The sequence below is a fragment of the Entelurus aequoreus genome, linkage group LG24 (assembly GCF_033978785.1).
Source record: "Entelurus aequoreus isolate RoL-2023_Sb linkage group LG24, RoL_Eaeq_v1.1, whole genome shotgun sequence".
In the NCBI taxonomy this organism is placed as follows: Eukaryota; Metazoa; Chordata; class Actinopteri; order Syngnathiformes; family Syngnathidae; genus Entelurus; species Entelurus aequoreus.
The window spans coordinates 32,734,921-32,755,003 of record NC_084754.1 but is presented as its reverse complement, the minus strand read 5'-3'; the positions used below and the strand labels follow the sequence as shown (position 1 = coordinate 32,755,003).

Genomic DNA, 20,083 nt, shown 5'->3' with positions numbered 1-20,083 from the left:
GATGATGTTCAGATCTACTTACCTCTTAAGGCCACAGCTCACTTCAGCCACTGCTTGACTGTCTGACATTAAAGAATGGATGAGTGCTAACTTCCTCAACCTAATGAGAGCAAGACCGACATCATCATCTTCTGCGAAACACCTCCAGTCTCGTTTGTCAGTGCTCTAGGTCCTCTGGGTGAAAACATCCGGTGCTCCGTGAGAAATCTCGGAATGATCTTCGATAGTGCCTTCAAATTCACCAAACAGGTCAGCTCTGTGGTTAGCACCAGCTTTTACCATCTCAGAACCCTAGCAAAGACCAAGGCCTATCTCTCCCAGAGCGACCTGGAGACTGCTATCCACGCCTTCGTCACACATCGGCTAGACAACAACAACTGACTGTACGCTGGCATTGATCAGGCATCACTCCGCCGTTTGCAGCTTGTGCAAAACGCGGCTGCCCGTCTCCTCACCAGCACCAAAAAACGCGAGCACATCACCCCAGTCCTGGCCTCACTCCACTGGTTCCCTGTCCGTCACCGCATTGATTTCAAATTACTTTTAATTGTTTTTAAATCCCTAAATGGTCTGGCCCCACAATACCTGACCGAGCTTCTGCATCATCATACCTCGTCTAGAGCCTTAAGGTCAGCTGACCAAATGCTGTTGGCGGTCCCCAGATCCAGGCTAAAGACCAGAGGGGACAGAGCCTTTTCCGTTGTCGTCCCTAAGCTCTGGAACAGCCTTCCCCTCCACATTAGGTCAGCCCAGAGCCTGGGGGTCTTCAAAACCCTTCTTAAGACCTACCTCTTCTCGCTGCCCTTTGACCTGAGCTGAGTCCGGCCATTACGCCACCATTTCCAGTGCCCCCCCACCCCACCCCTTCGCTTTAGTTTTATTTTTCAATTTGTCGCACTTTTATTATTATTATTTTTATTTAGCAAATTTTTACTTTTTATTCGACCCCTTTTACTGTGCACTATCTTGTTCAGCCCATTCATTGTTTATGTTCTTTTTCTTTTTTTTTTGCTCTGTGCTTTTTTAACCTGTAAAGCACTTTGGTTCAATTTAAAACTTGTCGTAAACGTGCTATATAAATAAAGTTGACTTGACTTGACTTGACAGCATTAGAGTAGTACGGCCTGGCTCGGTTGGTAGAGCGGCCGTGCCAGGAACTTCAGGGTTCCTGGTTTGATCCCCAGATTTTGCCATCCTAGTCATGTCCATTGTGTCCTTGAGCAAGACACTTCACCCTTGCTCCTGATGGGTCGTCGTTAGGGCCTTGCATGTCAGCTCCCGCCATCAGTGCGGGAATGTGTGTGTGAATGGGTGAATGTGGAAATAGTGTCAAAGCGCTTTGAATACCTTGAAGGTAGAAAAGCGCTATACAAGTATAACCCATTTACAATTTACCTCAATTTACGAGCTTAATTGGTTCTGGGACGGAGCTCTTAACTTGAAATCAACGTCTACCATTTAAATTAATTTAAGTCAATTTACCATTTTAACATGTAACATGCCTTGTAAAAAGAAAAGCACACTTTTAGGTAATACATCCATCCATTTTTCACCCGTGTTCCAAGTCCGGGTCGGGAGGGGCCGCAGTCTAAGTAGAGACTTCCCACATCTTCTAGTTCCACAGGGGTGACACCGAGGTGTTCCCAGGCCAGCTGTGTCCCTCCAGCGTGTCCGAGGTCTGCCCCGAGGCCTCCTACCGTCTGGACATGCCCGAAACACCAGGGAGGCATCTGTAGTAGATGACCGAGCCACGTCAGCTGTCTCCTCTCGACGTGAAAGAGCAGCACTCTACTCTGAGTGTCCCCTGACTGAGTTCCTCACCCAATCTCTGAGGCTGATCCCAGACATCCTGCGGAGGAAACTAATTTCTGTCGCTTGTACTTCCGACCGGTACAGTGACTGCATTGCTGCACCAAATTGTCTGTCAATCTTACGTTTTTTCCCTCACTCGTGAATAAGACCCCGAGATACTCCTCCACTTGAGGCAGAACATCACTCCCAACCTGGTGGGTGCAGTCCACCTTTTTCCGACTGGGGATTATGGCCAGCATCAAATTTGGAGGGGCTGATCCTCATCCCAGCAGCTTCACACTCGGCTGAAAACTGCCCCAGTGAACGCTGAAGGTCCCGGCCTGATGAGGCCAACAGGACCACATCGTCTGCAAAAAGCAGAGATGCGACCCTCTGGCCACCAAACTAGAAACCCTCCACACCATGACTACGCCTAGAAATTCTGTCCATAAAGATAATGAACATTACTGGTGACAAAGGGAAGCGCTGGCGGAGTCTAACATCCACTGGGAACATGTCTGACTTCCTACCGGCAATGCGAACCAGACTACTGCTCCGATTGTACAGGGACCGAATAGCCCGTAGCAATGGACCCTGCGCCCCGTACTCTTGAAGCACCCCCCCTCAGGACACGATCAACTGTCTTCTCCAAATCCACAAAAATGTAGACTGGTTGGGCAAACACCAATGTCCCCTCCATTACCCTAGTGAGGGTATAAAGCTGGTCCTGTGTTTCACGACCTGGACGAAAGCTGCATTGTTCCTCCTGAAACCGGGCCTCTACTAATGGCCGGAATAGATTTTCCCCGGGAGGATGAGAAGTGTGATCCCTCTATAATTGGAAACCACCCCCTGGTTCCCCTTCTTGAAAAGAGGGACCACCACCCTGGTCTGCCAATCCAGAGCTACTGCCCCAGAATTCCACGCTGTGTTAAAGATAAGTGTCAGTCACGACAGTTTCAAAACATCCATCCATCCATTTTCTACCGCTCGTCCCTTTCAGGGTCACGGGGGGGTGCATCCAGAGATAATATATATTGTTTAAACACAATGCAATACAATGTACTACGAACAACCACTATGGTTTTATGAAGTACCGTATTTTTCGGAGTATAAGTCGCTCCGGAGTATAAGCCGCACCAGCCGAAAATGCATAATAAAGAAGAAAAAAAACATATAAGTCGCACAGGAGTATAAGTCGCAGTTTTTGGGGAAATTTATTTGATAAAAGCCAACACCAAGAATAGACATTTGAAAGGCAATTCAAAACAAATAAAGAATAGTGAACAACAGGCTGAATGAGTGTACGTTATATGAGGCATAAATAACCAACTGAGAACGTGCCTGGTATGTTAACGTAACATATTATGGTAAGAGTCATTCAAATAACTATAACATATAGAACATGCTATACGTTTACCAAACAATCTGTCACTCCTAATCGCTAAATCCCATGAAATCTTATACGTCTAGTCTCTTACGTGAATGAGCTAAATAATATTATTTGATATTTTACGGCAATGTGTTAATAATTTCACACATAAGTCGCTCCGGAGTATAAGTCGCACCCCCGGCCAAACTATTAAAACAACTGCGACCTATAGTCCGAAAAATACGGTAATGTAATATTAATGTAAAGCATTAATATTGAACTTCTATGGTATCTCCTTCCAGATACTCCTCTGTCAAACACTGTCAGCAGATTTTTAATATTTTCATGAATAAATGCCCACTGTTGAGGTATTTTTTTTAACATTCTTGATTGTTGTTAGATTTATTCTGCTTCAGTATGATGCAGACTGGCAGTGATGTCATGCTTTTGATGATTTTTTTTTAAATTCAACGATTATCATCCACTTCTCAGCACTGTCCTTCACACTCCTTTTCTTCCTTCCCATGGTGAGAAAACGGTTATGTCGCTCTCTAGTGGTCTTGGTCTCTAGCATTACCTTTTGGTAATGCTAGAGACCAAGACTAGGTGTTTTATTTGGATCTTACGGTTAGGTTAGGTTTTGATTGATTGATTGAGACTTTTATTAGTAGGTTGCACAGTGAAGTACATATTCCGTACAATTGACCACTAAATGGTAACACTCGAATAAGTTTTTCAACTTGTTTAAGTCGGGGTCCACTTAAATTGATTAATGATACAGATATATACTATCATCATAATACAGTCATCACACAAGATAATCACATTGAATTATTTACAATCAGGGGTGTGGGGGGGTAGGATATGGACAGCAAGGAGAGAGAGCGAGAGAGCGAGAGAGCGAGAGAGCGAGAGAGCGAGCGAGAGAGCGAGAGAGCGAGAGAGAGAGCGAGCGAGAGAGCGAGAGAGAGAGAGAGAGAGCGAGAGAGAGAGAGAGAATCTGCATTTGATTGTTTACGTTTGATTATTAGCAATCCGGGGAGGGTGTTAGTTTAGGGTTGTAGCTGCCTGGAGGTGAACTTTTATTGCGGTTTTGAAGGAGGATAGAGATGCACTTTCTTTTACACCTGTTGGGAGCGCATTCCACATTGATGTGGCATAGAAAGAGAATGAGTTAAGACCTTTGTTAGTTCGGAATCTGGGTTTAACGTGGTTAGTGGAGCTCCCCCTGGTGTTGTGGTTATGGCGGTCATTTACATTAAGGAAGTAGTTTGACATGTACTTCGGTATCAGGGAGGTGTAGTGGATTTTATAGACTAGGCTCAGTGCAAGTTGTTTAACTTTGTCCTCCACCCTGAGCCAGCCCACTTTAGAGAAGTGGGTAGGAGTGAGGTGGGATCTGGGGTGGAGGTCTAGAAGTAACCTGACTAGCTTGTTCTGAGATGTTTGGAGTTTAGATTTGAGGGTTTTGGAGGTGCTAGGGTACCAGGAGGTGCATGCGTAATCGAAAAAGGGTTGAACGAGAGTTCCCGCCAGAATCCTCAAGGTGCTTTTGTTGACCAGAGAGGAGATTCTGTAGAGAAATCTCGTTCGTTGGTTGACCTTTTTGATTACCTTGGTTGCCATTTTATCACAGGAAAGGTTAGCCTCTAGAATGGAACCTAGGTAGGTGACCTCATCTTTCCTGGTGATAACAATGTCACCCACTTTTATGGTGAAGTCATTGACTTTCTTAAGGTTGATGTGGGACCCAAACAGGATGGATTCTGATTCTGATGGTTAGGTTAGGTTACTTTATTAGTACTCGAAAGTAAATTTGTTTTGGAGCCAGCAAAATCAGAACATCCATCAAACATACAGGAAAAGGTAAAATCTTAGACATGCATTACAAAGACCTACCACACCACAAGCAATACAAACATTTGGTAAGATTCTAAATTGTAAACATACTCAAATTTCCCCATTAAAAGGATAAAATATAAAATCCCTATACTATATCATTTGGGACAAGCCACAATAAAATGCTAATAATAAAATATGGGCAAAAAAGGACTACAACTTGTTTAGTTCTTTTATGGCAGCTTGGACATTTGCTATGCCAACTTACTCAAATTTTTGCCTGCAACTTGAAGCATGACATATAACCGAGAGACAGCTCTTATCTCAAAACACTCTAATTTTGGGGCACTCTTAAGATGAGGTCCCGCTCCACTTCTATATGTTTTGGACTATATGACTTCCTTGCAACTTCACTTATTGTTGACTGTTTTGCATGTCTTTCTTTGAAGATACTTGATAGAACACGGCGCACACGTCGGCGCTGTGAACAGCGAAGGGGACCTTCCTTTGGATGTGGCCACGGAGGACGCAATGGAGAGAATGCTCAAAAGCGAAATCAAAAAGCAAGGTGATTATTGCTCTACGTGAGCGCCATAGTGATGTGACAAGTACAGCATACTTTCACTAGAGAAAGAGAATGAGTTGCATTCTTTGTCCCATACAGCAGTGCTGTGTACTGACACAAACTTGTGAAATAGGACAATTTTATGTTTTAATCTCAGTGTTGGTTTGACATTTAGTTTGGAAAAAAAGATGAATCATTCATCATTGGTACATTATCAATTTATTTAAAATGTTTGATATTACATTAGAGCTATACAGTCGTGCTCATAAGTTTACATACCCTGGGAGAAGTTATGATTTCTTGGCCATTCTTCAGAGAATATGAATGATAACACAAAAACCTTTCTTCCACTCATGCTTAATGGTTGTGTGAAGCTATTTATTGGCAAACAACTGTGTTTACTCTTTTTAAATCAAAATGACAAAAGAAAGTACCCAAATGACCCTGATCAAAAGTTTACATACCCCAGTGACTTTGATCTGATAACATGCACAAAAGTTGACACAAACAGGTTTGAATGGCTAATCAAGGTTCCAATCCTCACCTGTGACATGTTTGTTTGTAATTGTGTGTGTATAAAAGGTCAGTGAGTTTCTGGGCTTCTGACAGACCATTGCATCTTTCATCCAGTGCTGCACAGATGTTTCTGGATTCTGAGTCATGGGGAAGGCAAAATAATTGTCAAAGAATCTGTGAGAAAAGGTAATTGAACCGCATAAAACAGGAAAGGGGTATAAAAAGATATCCAAGGAATTGAGAATGCCAATCAGCAGTGTTCAAACGCTGATTAAGAAGTGGAAAATGAGGGTTTCAGGTAGACCAGCAAAGATTTCAGCCACAACTGCCAGGAAAATTACTCGAGATGCAAAGAAAAATTCACAAATAACTTCAGCTGAAATACAGGACTCTCTGAAAAATTGTGGTGTGGCTGTTTCAAGATGCACAATAAGGAGGCACTTGAAGAAAAATGGGCTGCATGGCTGGAATCTTTGCTGGTCTACCTGAATCCCTCATTTCCCACTTCTTAATCAGCGTTTGAACACTGCTGATTGGCATTCTCAATTCCTTGGATAGCTATTTATACCCCTTTCCTGTTTTATGCAGTTCAATTACCTTTTCTCGCAGATCCTTTGACAATTCTTTTGCCTTCCCCATGACTCAGAATCCAGAAACATCTGTGCAGCACTGGATGAAAGATGCAATGGTCTGTCAGAAGCCCAGAAACTCACTGACCTTTTATACACACACATTAATTACAAACAAACATTTTACAGGTGAGGATTGGAACCTTGATTAGCCATTCAAACCTGTTTGTGTCAACTTTTGTGCATGTTATCATATCAAAGTCACTGGGGTATGTAAACTTTTGATCAGGGTCATTTGGGTACTTTCTTTTGTCATTTTGATTTAAAAAGAGTAAACACAGTTGCTTGCCAATAAATAGCTTCACACGACCATTAAGCATGAGTGGAAGAAAGGTTTTTGTGTTATCATTCATATTCTCTGAAGAATGGCCAAGAAATCATGAATTCTCCCAGGGTATGTAAACTTATGAGCACGACTGTATATGTATGTCATTATGACTGCATTGTGGCTTAAGCTAGAAGATTTAGCCTGCTATTGGCATAAATAAGCTCCATTTTCATCAGTTCAGTACATGCCAAACGAAAAGTGAGTGTGCATAATTGATGTTTGTTTACCTGCTAATGTATGCAGCTGTTGACTACAGTCAGCACATCTCAAACAAGCTGCAACACTCAACCAACCCACTTGAATTTAGCAATAACCAGCCAACAGTTGCTGCTTCCCTTATTCCACATATTAATTGTCCCCCCAACAATGTGACCAAACCGGAACAAAAAATATATTCCTCTCCAATTTACATGGGTTTTGTAACAAAAATAAAGTTAACCTGCATGAAATTACCAAACAAAATACATTTTTAATCACATTATATGTAAATATGAACTTATAATTAAACATTGTATTTATTTACTCTAACCAACTATGAAATTATATAACATATATACACTGCAAAAAGTCAGTGTTCAAAAACAAGAAAAAAAAATACAAAAATTAGGTAGATAGAACAAGAAAATTTGGCTTGTCAAGACTTTCCAAAACAGGTCAAATTAGCTAACTTCAATGAACCCAAAAATACCTTAAAATAAGTATATTCTCACTAATAACAAGTGCACCTTTCTTGGTAGAAAAAAAAAGAGACCTTTTTGTTCAATATGTTGAAAAATATTCTTAAATGAAGTAAATGCTAGTGCCATTATCTTGACATAACGATATGCGCTCGGTATTACATTTCTTGAAACCAGCAAACTTATACTAAAAACAAATTTATTGTTCTTAATGGAAAGGCAACAAGGCAACCGCTTGTTACTCACGGGGTCTCCTAGCCACTCAGGCAAATCATATTGTCTAAAAATGCATTTTTCCATGGATAACATGACATCATCGCGCCAAGTGCGTGCTCTTTCAGTCAATTAGTGCACATATATACAGCCCGGCCCCCGGCCCAAAAATTTTTTATTGTAATTTTGAGGAATTTACCTGAATGTGCATGAACTATTTCTGTTAAAAATAGTTTGAATTGTTAAATGTTTAAATATTAACTGTCAGTTTACTGTACTGTGCCAACTATATGAGTATGTATTTTCTATTTTTTCATTGAAAATAAAACAGCAATGTCCATTTGGCTGTCATCTGTTTTAATTATGAGACACAATTGTGTCAAAGTCATGATTTTTTTTTTCATGCTTGAAGTAAGAAATTATTACTTTAAAAAAGTAGTTTTATACTTGTGAGTGTTGATGACACAGCTTTGCAACAGTTGATATTCTAGTTTCAAGCATGTTTTACTCAATATAGGTCATCAAATCTCAGCAACAAGCTGTAATATCTTACTGAGATCATTTAGGACCAAAACACTTAAAACAAGTAAAAGACTCTAACATAAAATCTGCTTAGTGAGAAGAATGATCTTATCAGACAGAAAATAAGCAAATATCACCCTTATTTGAGATATTTCATCTTACTTAGATTTCAGTTTTTGCAGTGTACAATGTGCTTCTGTCAGCAGCTACAATAACTATTATGCTAAGATTAAGATTATCAATGACTAAAAATAAGTAAATAGGCCTTAAAACATTTTAATCTTGGCAAATAATTTGCAGTGTTGAATCACTTCTTTTTTTAAGTCATCGTGTGCCTTTTTAAATGTATTGACCGTGCATGCTCATGTTCACTTTACAGGAATCGATGTGGACCTGGCTCGGAAGGAGGAAGAGAGGATCATGCTCCAGGACGCCATGGCGGTGCTTGAAGGAGGCGGCACTCTGACGCCTCACCCGAATACCAAGGCAACAGCTCTGCACGTCACGGCTGCCAAGGGATACATTGAAGTTCTAAAGTGAGAATCAAAATGCCGCAGGTCAAAACCGCCATTTTCCTCTGAACTCCCTCGCTGTCTTTTGTCACCAGGGTGCTGTTACAATGCGCCGTGGATGTGGACAGTCGGGACATCGACGGTTGGACGCCCCTGCATGCAGGAGCTCACTGGGGGCAGAAGGAGGTGTGCACGCTGCTTGCGGACCACATGTGTGATATGACCGCCATCAACAATGTGGTGAGCTACAGACTGACCGTGTTGCCTCGCCATAATCCGTGCGACCGCATGAAGCCCTCGCTTACTGTGAATGTCCTTGTAGGGCCAAACACCTTTAGATGTTGCAGACGAGAACCTAGTGGACACTCTGGAGGAGCTGCAGAAGAAGCAGAATGCTGTGAGTGCCCTTGTGCCGACGACCCAACTCTTCTTCTGCCTGATGTAGCGCGAGAGCCATGAATGTTCTCTGTGTTTATGTATGTTTATATTACTCCTCAGTTACGTACCGAGAAAGAGAAACAGACTCCTGTCATCGAGACCAGCCTGCAAATCGCCACAGTACCAGTTCGCACACGAAGGTGAGTGCCACTTGTCCATTGGCTGCTTGTTGCCTTGCAATCGTGTGGGCATAAACTGAAACTTTGAACCTGAGTTAAGGATGGGTACTGAATTCGGTCCTTTTTTTTTTAGGTACAGACCGTTTCTGTCAGCATTACCTCAACTTGGGAGCTTGATTGGTTCTGTAACGGAGCTCTTAACTCAAAACACTTGCATCTAAAATCAGCGTCTTCTATTGAAATTCATTTAAATGAATTTAATTGATGCTTTCCCACACCCTATCCAAAACGGCACAAGTTCACTGCTAAAACTGAAATCTAAGTAAGATGAAATATCTCAAATAAGGGTGATATTTGCTTATTTTCTGTCTGATAAGATAATTCTTCTCACTAAGCAGATTTTATGTTAGAGTGTTTTACTTGTTTTAAGGGTTTTGGTCCTAAATGATCTCAGTAAGATATTACAGCTTGTTGCTGAGATTTGATGACCTATATTGAGTAAAACATGCTTGAAACTAGAATATCAACTGATGCAAAGCTGTGTCATCAACACTCACAAGTATAAAATTACTTTTCTAAAGTAATCATTTCGTATTTCAAGCATGAAAAAAAAAATCATGACTTTGACACAATTGTGTGTCATAATTAAAACAGATGACAGCCAAATGGACTTTGCTGTTTTATTTTCAAAGAAACAATAGAAAAGACGTACTCATATAGTAGTACAGTTGGCACAGTACAGTAAACTGACAGTTAATATTTAAACATTTAACATGTGACATTTCTAACAATTTTGAACAGAAATAGTTCATGCACATTCAGATGAATTCTTCAAAATTACAATTAAAAAAATTTTGGCCGGGGGCCGGGCTGTATATATGCGCACTAATTGACTGAAAGAGCACGCACTTGGTGCGATGATGTCATGTTATCCATGGAAAAATGCATTTTTAGACCATATGATTTGCCTGAGCGGCTAGGAGACCCCGAGAGTAACAAGCGCTTGCCTTGTTGCCTTTCCATTAAGAACAATAAATTCGTTTTTAGTATAAGTTTGCTGGTTTCAAGAAATGTAATGCCGAGCACATATCATTATGTCAAGATAATGGCACTAGCATTTACTTCATTTAAGAATATTTTTCAACATATTGAGCAAAAAGGTCTCTTTTTTTTTTTTTTTCTACCAAGAAAAATGCACTTGTTATTAGTGAGAATATACTTATTTTAAGGTATTTTTTGGGTTCATTGAAGTTAGCTAATTTTACTTGTTTTGGAAAGTCTTGACAAGCCAAATTTTCTTGTTCTATTGGCAGATAATTTTGCTTAGTTCAAATAAAATACCCCTCATTTTTGTATTTTCTTTTCTTGTTTTTGAACACTGACTTTTTGCAGTGGGTTTAACATGTAACATGCCTTTAAAAAAAAACAAAAACCTTTTCGATAATAAATATTGTATGAAAAACAATACAATAGAATGTACAAGGTAAATGACCTTGGAGAGTTGACTTCTACGGTATCTCCTTCCAGCTGCTTTTCTGTCAAACACACCATCAGTAACTTCTCTGTATTTTTTCTGTTCTCAGTTGGTTATTTATGCCTCATATAACGTTCATGGTATGTGGGCTTGTATTAAGCCTCAGGGAGTTGAACGCCCCTGCCTTACATAGTTCCGGGTCACCCTTGGGCAAGGTGTAGCACCCGAATGCCCCCCCCATCAGGGTTACGATACCCCCCATGAACTACACTAAAAGAGGATGCGTTACCCGGCCCGGAGGAAGCCCGGGGCCCTCCTCCGGAGCTAGGCCCGGAGGTAGGGCTCGTCAGCGAGCGCCTGGTGGCCGGGCTTGCCACGGAGCCCGGCCGGGCACAGCCCGAAGAAGCTACGTGGACACACCATCTTCTCTGCCACGTGGGCCCACCACCCGCGGTCGGAACCAGTGGGGTCGGGTGCGCTGACAAGTGGATGGCAGTGGAAGTGGAGGCTCCAGACGGACCAATTCGGGGCAGCAGAGGCTGACTTTCGGGACGTGGAACGTCTCTACGCTGGTGGGGAAGGAGCCTGAGCTGGTGCGAAGGTGGAGCGCTACCGGTTGGATCTGGCGGGGCTTACATCTACGCATAGCAAGGGCTCTGAAACCACACTCCTGGACAAGGGATGGACCTTGTTCACTTCTGGAGTTGCTCAGGGTGTGAGGGCACAGGCGGGTGTGGGGATACTCACGAGTCCCCGGCTGAGTGCCTGTACGGTGGAGTTCACCCCAGTGGACAAGAGGGTCGCCTCCCTTCGCCTTAGGGTTGGAGGGGGGAAAACTCTGACTGTTGTTTGCATACGCACAAACAACTACCTATTTCTACTACCTATTTTTTGGAGTGCAAGTCGCTCCGGAGTATAAGTCGCACCGGCCGAAAATGCATAATAAAGAAGGAAAAAAACATATATAAGTCGCACTGGAGTATAAGTCGCATTTTTGGGGGAAATGTATTTGATAAAAGCCAACACCAAGAATAGACATTTGAAAGGCAATTTAAAATAAATAAAGAATAGTGAACAAAAGGCTGAATAAGTGTACGTTATATGAGGCATAAATAACCAACTGAGAACGTGCCTGGTATGTTAACGTAACATATTATGGTAAGAGTCATTCAAATAACTATAACATATAGAACATGCTATATGTTTACCAAACAATATGTCACTCCTAATCGCTAAATCCCATGAAATCTTATACGTCTAGTCTCTTACGTGAATGAGCTAAATAATATTATTTGATATTTTACGCTAATGTGTTAATAATTTCACACATAACTATGAAAAAAACTGCGACTTATAGTCCGCAAAATACGGTACTCTTTTAAAATCCTTTGGTGTTTGCCCTTCACATCCTCCTGCGTCTAGGGAATTATTTCCTGAATTTGTCAATTTTAACAAAAACAATAAAAAAATATTTTGAGAAAATGAAAATATGGATCTAATCATGTTAGTATCATATACTTACTCTCCACTACCAATTTATGGATCGATCCGCTGCTGTGTACTGCACTGCAAAAAGTCAGTGTTCAAAAACAAGGAAAAAAAATACAAAAATGAGGGGTATTTTATTTAAACTAAGCAAAATTATCTGCCAATAGAACAAGAAAATTTGGCTTGTCAAGACTTTCCAAAACAAGTAAAAGTAGCTAACTTCAATGAACCCAAAAATACCTTAAAATAAGTATATTCTCACTAATAAGAAGTATACTTTTCTTGGTAGAAAAAAAAAGAGACCTTTTTGCTCAATATGTTAAAAATTATTCTTAAATGAAGTAAATGCTAGTGCCATTATCTTGACATAATGATATGCGCTCTGCATTACATTTCTTGAAACCAGCAAACTTATACTAAAAACTCATTTATTGTTCTTAATGGAAAGGCAACAAGGCAACCGCTTGTTACTCTCGGGGTCTCCTAGCCGCTCAGGCAAATCATATTGTCTAAAAATGCATTTTTCCATCGATAACATGACATCATCGCGCCAAGTGCGTGCTCTTTCAGTCAATTAGTGCGCATATATACATATATAATTTTTTTTTATTGTAGTTTTGAGGAATTTATCTGAATGTGCATGAACTATTTCTGTTCAAAATAGTTTGAAATGTCACATGTTAAATGTTTAAATATTAACTGTCAGTTTACTGTACTGTGCCAACTGTACTACTATATGAGTACGTATTTTCTATAATTTCATTGAAAATAAAACAGCAAAGTAGATTTGGCTGTCATCTGTTTTAATTATGAGACACATTTGTGTCAAAATCATGAATTTCATTTTTTCATGCTTGAAATAATCAATCAATCAATCAATCAATGTTTATTTATATAGCCCTAAATCACAAGTGTCTCAAAGGGCTGTACAAGCCACAACGACATCCTCGGTACAGAGCCCACATACGGGCAAGGAAAAACTCACCCCAGTGGGACGTCGGTGAATGACTATGAGAAACCTTGGAGAGGACCGCATATGTGGGTAACCCCCCCCCTCTAGGGGAGACCGAAAGCAACGGATGTCGAGTGGGTCTGACATAACATTGTGAAAGTCCAGTCCACAGTGGATCCAACACATCAGAAATAAGAAATTAATACTTTAAAAAAGTAGTTTTATACTTGTGAGTGTTGATGACACAGCTTTGCAACAGTTGATATTCTAGTTTCAAGCATGTTTTACTCAATATAGGTCATCAAATCTCAGCAACAAGCTGTAATATCTTACTGAGATCATTTAGGACCAAAACACTTAAAACAAGTAAAACACTCTAACATAAAATCTGCTTAGTGAGAAGAATTATCTTATCAGACAGAAAATAAGCAAATATCACCCTTATTTGAGATATTTAATCTTGCTTAGATTTCAGTTTTTGCAGTGCACTTCTTAAAATTTACTAAGCTTAGTGGCTAGCTTAGCTATTAGCATGCCTGCTCCTGGCTTGCTCTCGGTGTGCAACATGTTTAGCCTTGTCTTAATACTTGATAATGATTTCTAAGATACTAAGAAATCCAGTTTATTTGCCGCAATGTAGGAAATTATATTTAGCCTTTGGGAACAGCTCCACACTGTGTATGGCGACAAATAATTAGCTGCTAGCTAGTCAACCAGGGGACTAAACATAAACACAGTGTCAACCAGAGGCGATCAGCGTTTGTGATTGGTATTAAAAGATATTAATCGGCAACGGCAATCACATATTTTCATGAAAAAAAGCCGATAGTGATCTGTCGCCGATCAATTGGCACATCCTGAGCTTTTAGTACCGTACTTTAATGTTGACAAATATCTCAGTTTCACCCTGACTTGACTAGTTCAGTGTTTCTTAACCTTGTTGGAGGTACCGAACCCCAATAGTTTCATATGAGCTTTCACCGAACCCTTCTTTAGTGAAAAATAAAATGTTTTTTTCTTAATTTAATCTTAATTTATAAATATTAATCATGAAATGTTATTATATTAAATAAATACTACTAAAGATATATTTTACAAACAGAACGTTACAGGAATGTACACATGATCCCATGTTTACATCTCATTGTGCAAAATGTGAATGTTTTAGTGGGAACTAAATGCGATATCGGAAAGGGGTACAAATTATTTCCAAAACAGGACCCCCACCCAGACATACAATACTAGTACACGGCTCATGAAAACAATATGTTGTGTTACTGTCATTGCAAGTGGGCCAAAAGACTTATTTTTGAAAATAATCCCATGGAAATGACTGCTGTCATTTGATTATTATAATAAAACATCCATCCAATTTCTACCGCTTGTCCCTTTTGGCGTCATTAACTTGGTATTTAGTCAGGTTTGGGACTGGTGTGGCCACAGTGTGCACATCTAAGTTAAAGTACCAATGATTGTCACACACTAGGTGTGGTGAAATTTGTCCTCTGCATTTGACCCATCACCCTTGTTCACCCCCTGGGGAGGTGAGGGGAGCAGTGGGCAGTGGTGCCGCGCCCGGGAATCATTTTTGGTGATTTAACCCCCAATTCCAACCCTTGATGCTGAGTGCCAAGCAGGGAGGGAATGGGTCCCATTTTTATAGTCCTTGGTATGACTCGGCCGGGGTTTGAACTCACAACCTACCCATCTCAGGGCGGACACTGTAACCACTAAGCCACTGAGTTAGAGAGAACATTGTTTGGGGGTATCCATATTGATGAGTCGGGTGTGTCCTGACCTCCGTGGCGGAGGCTCCGCCGAACCCCTGAGGCCGACTCACCGAACCCCTAGGGTTCGATCGAACCCAGGTTAAGAACCACTGCAATAGTTGATTGATTGCACATGAAACTGATCAGCTATCTGCATGCCACCCTCCCTTTAGGACTTCTATTTCGCGCATGAGCAGTAAGGAAAAAATCTGCCTCCATGAGCGGGAGAAGCACCCACCGCCTGCCCTGCAGAACAGCCCGGCCGAGGACGAGGAGGACGAGGGCCAGACCGCACGGAGTCAGTCTCAAAGTCAGCCCAAAGCCTCAAGCAGCTCCAGCTCGGAGGAGGAGAGCGAATCGGAGAGTGATGCCGAGTCTGGTGAGGGAATCTATCTTGTGTTTATGACTTGTTGATATCGTGATATTTAAAATAGATTTGTATTCCCTGGATGTTGCATGACTGCAGAGAAAGCCAAAAACCGAGAGATCATAAACAACTTGAACAACAAACGCAACACCAGCAGCCTCTTTCCTACCTCCATCCCAGCGAGCACTGCTGCAAGCCAGGTTAAAAAGGTACAGTCGGGATATCTTCCCCAAGACAACAAGAACGATTCTATATCGTGCTGCCCAACAGGAAGCAGGCAAACCCCCAGTGACCGAGGCACCAGGCTCATGGAGGACATCACTGCGGAAGGCAGGCAGCTCAGTGACTCTGGGCTCAGCAGGACTGTCCGACTCCAGCCCAGACCAGAACAAGCCAACTGAGTCGAGCCTGGGGATGACCCGCTCCGCCTCGAGTCCACGTCTCAGCTCTGAAGCCGACCCCAAGGTACTTAAACCAGACTCAGGTCAGTTTACACCAAGTAAATAACACCTCTTGTTTGAACCCTTCTTTGTCAGGAGCCAAGACTTGCTCGGGTGCCTCCCATTCCCACTCGGAGGCTTTTCAGTATTCCAGACAGCAACTCTGACAACTCCAACAGGTGGGCCTGTGCTTCCATGCTTACTGTACCTGCGACCACACCGCTTTTCTCACCACGCTCTTTGTCACATTGTCTGTCAGTTGGCTAAGTCGTAGCTCGTCCTACACACGCCGCTTTCACAGCCAATCAGGGAATGACTTCACTAGCTCCCACCCGTCTTTGTCTCACAGGTCAGTCGTTGCATTTGTTGGTACTTGTTTAGCTGTGTTGCACCTCATCACATCCAGGGGCTTCTGTTTAACAAGATCAAACTTCTTAAAATCTCACTTGGTATCTGCAGCTCTTCCTACGGAAAGAGACTGGATGCTGCCAACGTGAACTCCGGTAGCACAGGAACATGCTCATCTGGACTCAGTCGACTTAACAGTGCCTTGGCACAGAGGTAACTCCTTTTTGTTTGGGTGCGCAAGCATTATTTAAATACATGAAATACACTGCAAAAACTGAAATCTAAGTAAGGTTAAATATCTCAAATAAGGGTGATATTTGCTTATTTTCTGTCTGATAAGATAATTCTTCTCACTAAGCAGATTTTATGTTAGAGTGTTTTACTTGTTTTAAGTGTTTTGGTCCTAAATGATCTCAGTAAGATATTACAGCTTGTTGCTGAGATTTGATGAGCTATATTGAGTAAAACATGCTTGAAACTAGAATATCAACTGTTGCAAAGCTGTGTCATCAACACTCACAAGTATAAAACTACTTTTTTAAAGTAATAATTTCTTATTTCAAGCATGAAAAAAAAATCATGACTAATTAAAACAGATGACAGCCAAATGGACTTTGCTGTTTTATTTTCAATGAAACAATAGAAAATAGGTACTCATATAGTAGTACAGTTGGCACAGTACAGTAAACTGACAGTTAATATTTAAACATTTAACATTTCTAACAATTTTGAACAGAAATAGTTCATGCACATTCAGATAAATTCTTCAAAATTACAATTTAAAAAATTTTGGCCGGGGGCCGGGCTGTATATATGCGCACTAATTGACTGAAAGAGCACGCACTTGGTGCGATGATGTCATGTTATCGATGGAAAAATGCATTTTTAGACCATATGATTTGCCTGAGCGGCTAGGAGACCCCGAGAGTAACAAGCGCTTGCCTTGTTGCCTTTCCATTAAGAACAATAAATTAGTTTTTAGTATAAGTTTGCTGGTTTCAAGAAATGTAATGCCGAGCGCATATCATTATGTCAAGATAATGGCACTAGCATTTACTTCATTTAAGAATATTTTTCAACATATTGAGCAAAAAGGTCTCTTTTTTTTTTTCTTTCTACCAAGAAAAGTGTACTTGTTATTAGTGAGAATATACTTATTTTAAGGTATTTTTGGGTTCATTGAGGTTAGCTAATTTGACTTGTTTTGGAAAGTCTTGACAAGCCAAATGTTCTTGTTCTATTGGCAGATAATTTTGCTTAGTTCAAATAAAATACCCCTCGTTTTTTTTTTTTTTTTTCTTGTTTTTGAACACTGACTTTTTGCAGTGTAGATGAATATCAGCCTCTTGTCAACATAAACTGCTGTAAAAAAGCAAATAAAAAAACCTCAGGAAATGTAGCCGGGAAAACTACAATTTTTGTGGATGCATGCACTGCAAAAACTGAAATTTAAGTAAGATTAAATATCTCAAATAAGGGTAATATTTGCTTATTTTCTGTCTGATAAGATAATTCTTCTCACTAAGCAGATTTTATGTTAGAGTGTTTTACTTGTTTTAAGTGTTTTGGTCCTAAATGATCTCAGTAAGATATTACAGCTTGTTGCTGAGATTTGATGACCTATATTGAGTAAAACATGCTTGAAACTAGAATATCAACTGATGCAAAGCTGTGTCATCAACACTCACAAGTATAAAACTACTTTTTTAAAGTAATAATTTCTTATTTCAAGCATGAAAAAAAAATCATGACTAATTAAAACAGATGACAGCCAAATGGACTTTGCTGTTTTATTTTCAATGAAACAATAGAAAATAGGTACTCATATAGTAGTACAGTTGGCACAGTACAGTAAACTGACAGTTAATATTTAAACATTTAACATTTCTAACAATTTTGAACAGAAATAGTTCATGCACATTCAGATGAATTCTTCAAAATTACAATTAAAAAAATTTTGGCCGGGGGCCGGGCTGTATATATGCGCACTAATTGACTGAAAGAGCACGCACTTGGTGCGATGATGTCATGTTATCGATGGAAAAATGCATTTTTAGACCATATGGTTTGCCTGAGCGGCTAGGAGACCCCGAGAGTAACAAGCGGTTGCCTTGTTGCCTTTCCATTAAGAACAATAAATTAGTTTTTAGTATAAGTTTGCTGGTTTCAAGAAATGTAATGCCGAGCGCATATCATTATGTCAAGATAATGGCACTAGCATTTACTTCATTTAAGAATATTTTTCAACATATTGAGCAAAAAGGTCTCTTTTTTTTTCTTTCTACCAAGAAAAGTGCACTTGTTATTAGTGAGAATATACTTATTTTAAGGTATTTTTGGGTTCATTGAGGTTAGCTAATTTGACTTGTTTTGGAAAGTCTTGACAAGCCAAATGTTCTTGTTCTATTGGCAGATAATTTTGCTTAGTTCAAATAAAATACCCCTCGTTTTTATATATTTTTTTCTTGTTTTTGAACACTGACTTTTTGCAGTGTAGATGAATATCAGCCTCTTGTCAACATAAACTGCTGTAAAAAAGCAAATAAAAAAAACTCAGGAAATGTAGCCGGGAAAACTAGTATTTCTGTGGATGCATGCACTGCAAAAACTGAAATCTAAGTAAGATGAAATATCTCAAATAAGGGTGATATTTGCTTATTTTCTGTCTGATAAGATAATTCTTCTCACTAAGCAGATTTTATGTTAGAGTGTTTTACTTGTTTTAAGTGTTTTGGTCCTAAATGATCTCAGTAAGATATTACAGCTTGTTGCTGAGATTTGATGACCTATATTGAGTAAAACATGCTTGAAACTAGAATATATCAAGTGTTGCAAAGCTGTGTCATCAACACTCACAAGTATAAAACTACTTTTTCAAAGTAAAAATGTCTTATTTCAATCATGACTTTGACACAATTGTGTCTCATAATTAAAACAGATGACAGCCAAATGGACTTTGCTGTTTTAATTTCAATGAAACAATAGAACATACGTACTCATATAGTAGTACAGTTGGCACAGTACAGTAAACTGACAGTTAATATTTAAACATTTAACATGTCAATCAATCAATCAATGTTTATTTATATAGCCCTAAATCACAAGTGTCTCAAAGGGCTGTACAAGCCACAACGACATCCTCGGTACAAAGCCCACATACGGGCAAGGAAAAACTCACCCCAGTGGGACGTCGGTGAATGACTATGAGAAACCTTGGAGAGGACCGCATATGTGGGTAACCCCCCCCCTCTAGGGGAGACCGAAAGCAACGGATGTCGAGTGGGTCTGACATAACATTGTGAAAGTCCAGTCCACAGTGGATCCAACACATCAGCGGGAGTCCAGTCCACAGCGGGGCCAGCAGGAAACCATCCCGAGCGGAGACGGGTCAGCAGCGCAGAGATGTCCCCAACCGATGCACAGGCTAGTGGTCCACCCGGGGTCCCGACTCTGGACAGCCAGCACTTCATCCATGGCCACTGGACCTATGCAACTCCCCCTCGCAAGGGACAGGGGAGAAGAGGAGAGAAGAAAAGAAACGGCAGATCAACTGGTCTAAAAAAAGGGGGGTCTATTTAAAGGCTAGATTATACAAATGAGTTTTAAGATGGGACTTAAATGCTTCTACTGAGGTAGCATCACTAACTGTTACCGGGAGGGCATTCCAGAGTACTGGAGCCCGAATAGAAAACGCTCTATAGCCCGCAGACTTTTTTTTGGCTCT

At 40.6% G+C, this 20,083-nt stretch overlaps 1 protein-coding gene across 4 annotated transcripts in view; it reads left to right on the top strand.

Moving 5' to 3' along the window:
* The window catches only part of zmp:0000001167 (protein phosphatase 1 regulatory subunit 12A), an 84,048-nt gene that overhangs the window by 39,870 nt on the left and 24,095 nt on the right, over positions 1 to 20,083 (top strand). For 3 of the 4 annotated variants that reach the window (XM_062035837.1, XM_062035836.1, XM_062035839.1), the window contains 11 exons: positions 5,452 to 5,570; positions 8,832 to 8,988; positions 9,060 to 9,204; positions 9,287 to 9,361; positions 9,463 to 9,542; positions 15,378 to 15,583; positions 15,671 to 15,780; positions 15,842 to 16,036; positions 16,108 to 16,190; positions 16,271 to 16,360; positions 16,471 to 16,572. In XM_062035837.1, coding sequence (XP_061891821.1) covers positions 5,452 to 5,570; positions 8,832 to 8,988; positions 9,060 to 9,204; positions 9,287 to 9,361; positions 9,463 to 9,542; positions 15,378 to 15,583; positions 15,671 to 15,780; positions 15,842 to 16,036; positions 16,108 to 16,190; positions 16,271 to 16,360; positions 16,471 to 16,572 — 1,362 coding nt within the window. The remainder of the gene's footprint in view (positions 1 to 5,451; positions 5,571 to 8,831; positions 8,989 to 9,059; positions 9,205 to 9,286; positions 9,362 to 9,462; positions 9,543 to 15,377; positions 15,584 to 15,670; positions 15,781 to 15,841; positions 16,037 to 16,107; positions 16,191 to 16,270; positions 16,361 to 16,470; positions 16,573 to 20,083) is intronic. The other variant, XM_062035838.1, reaches the window with a different exon arrangement.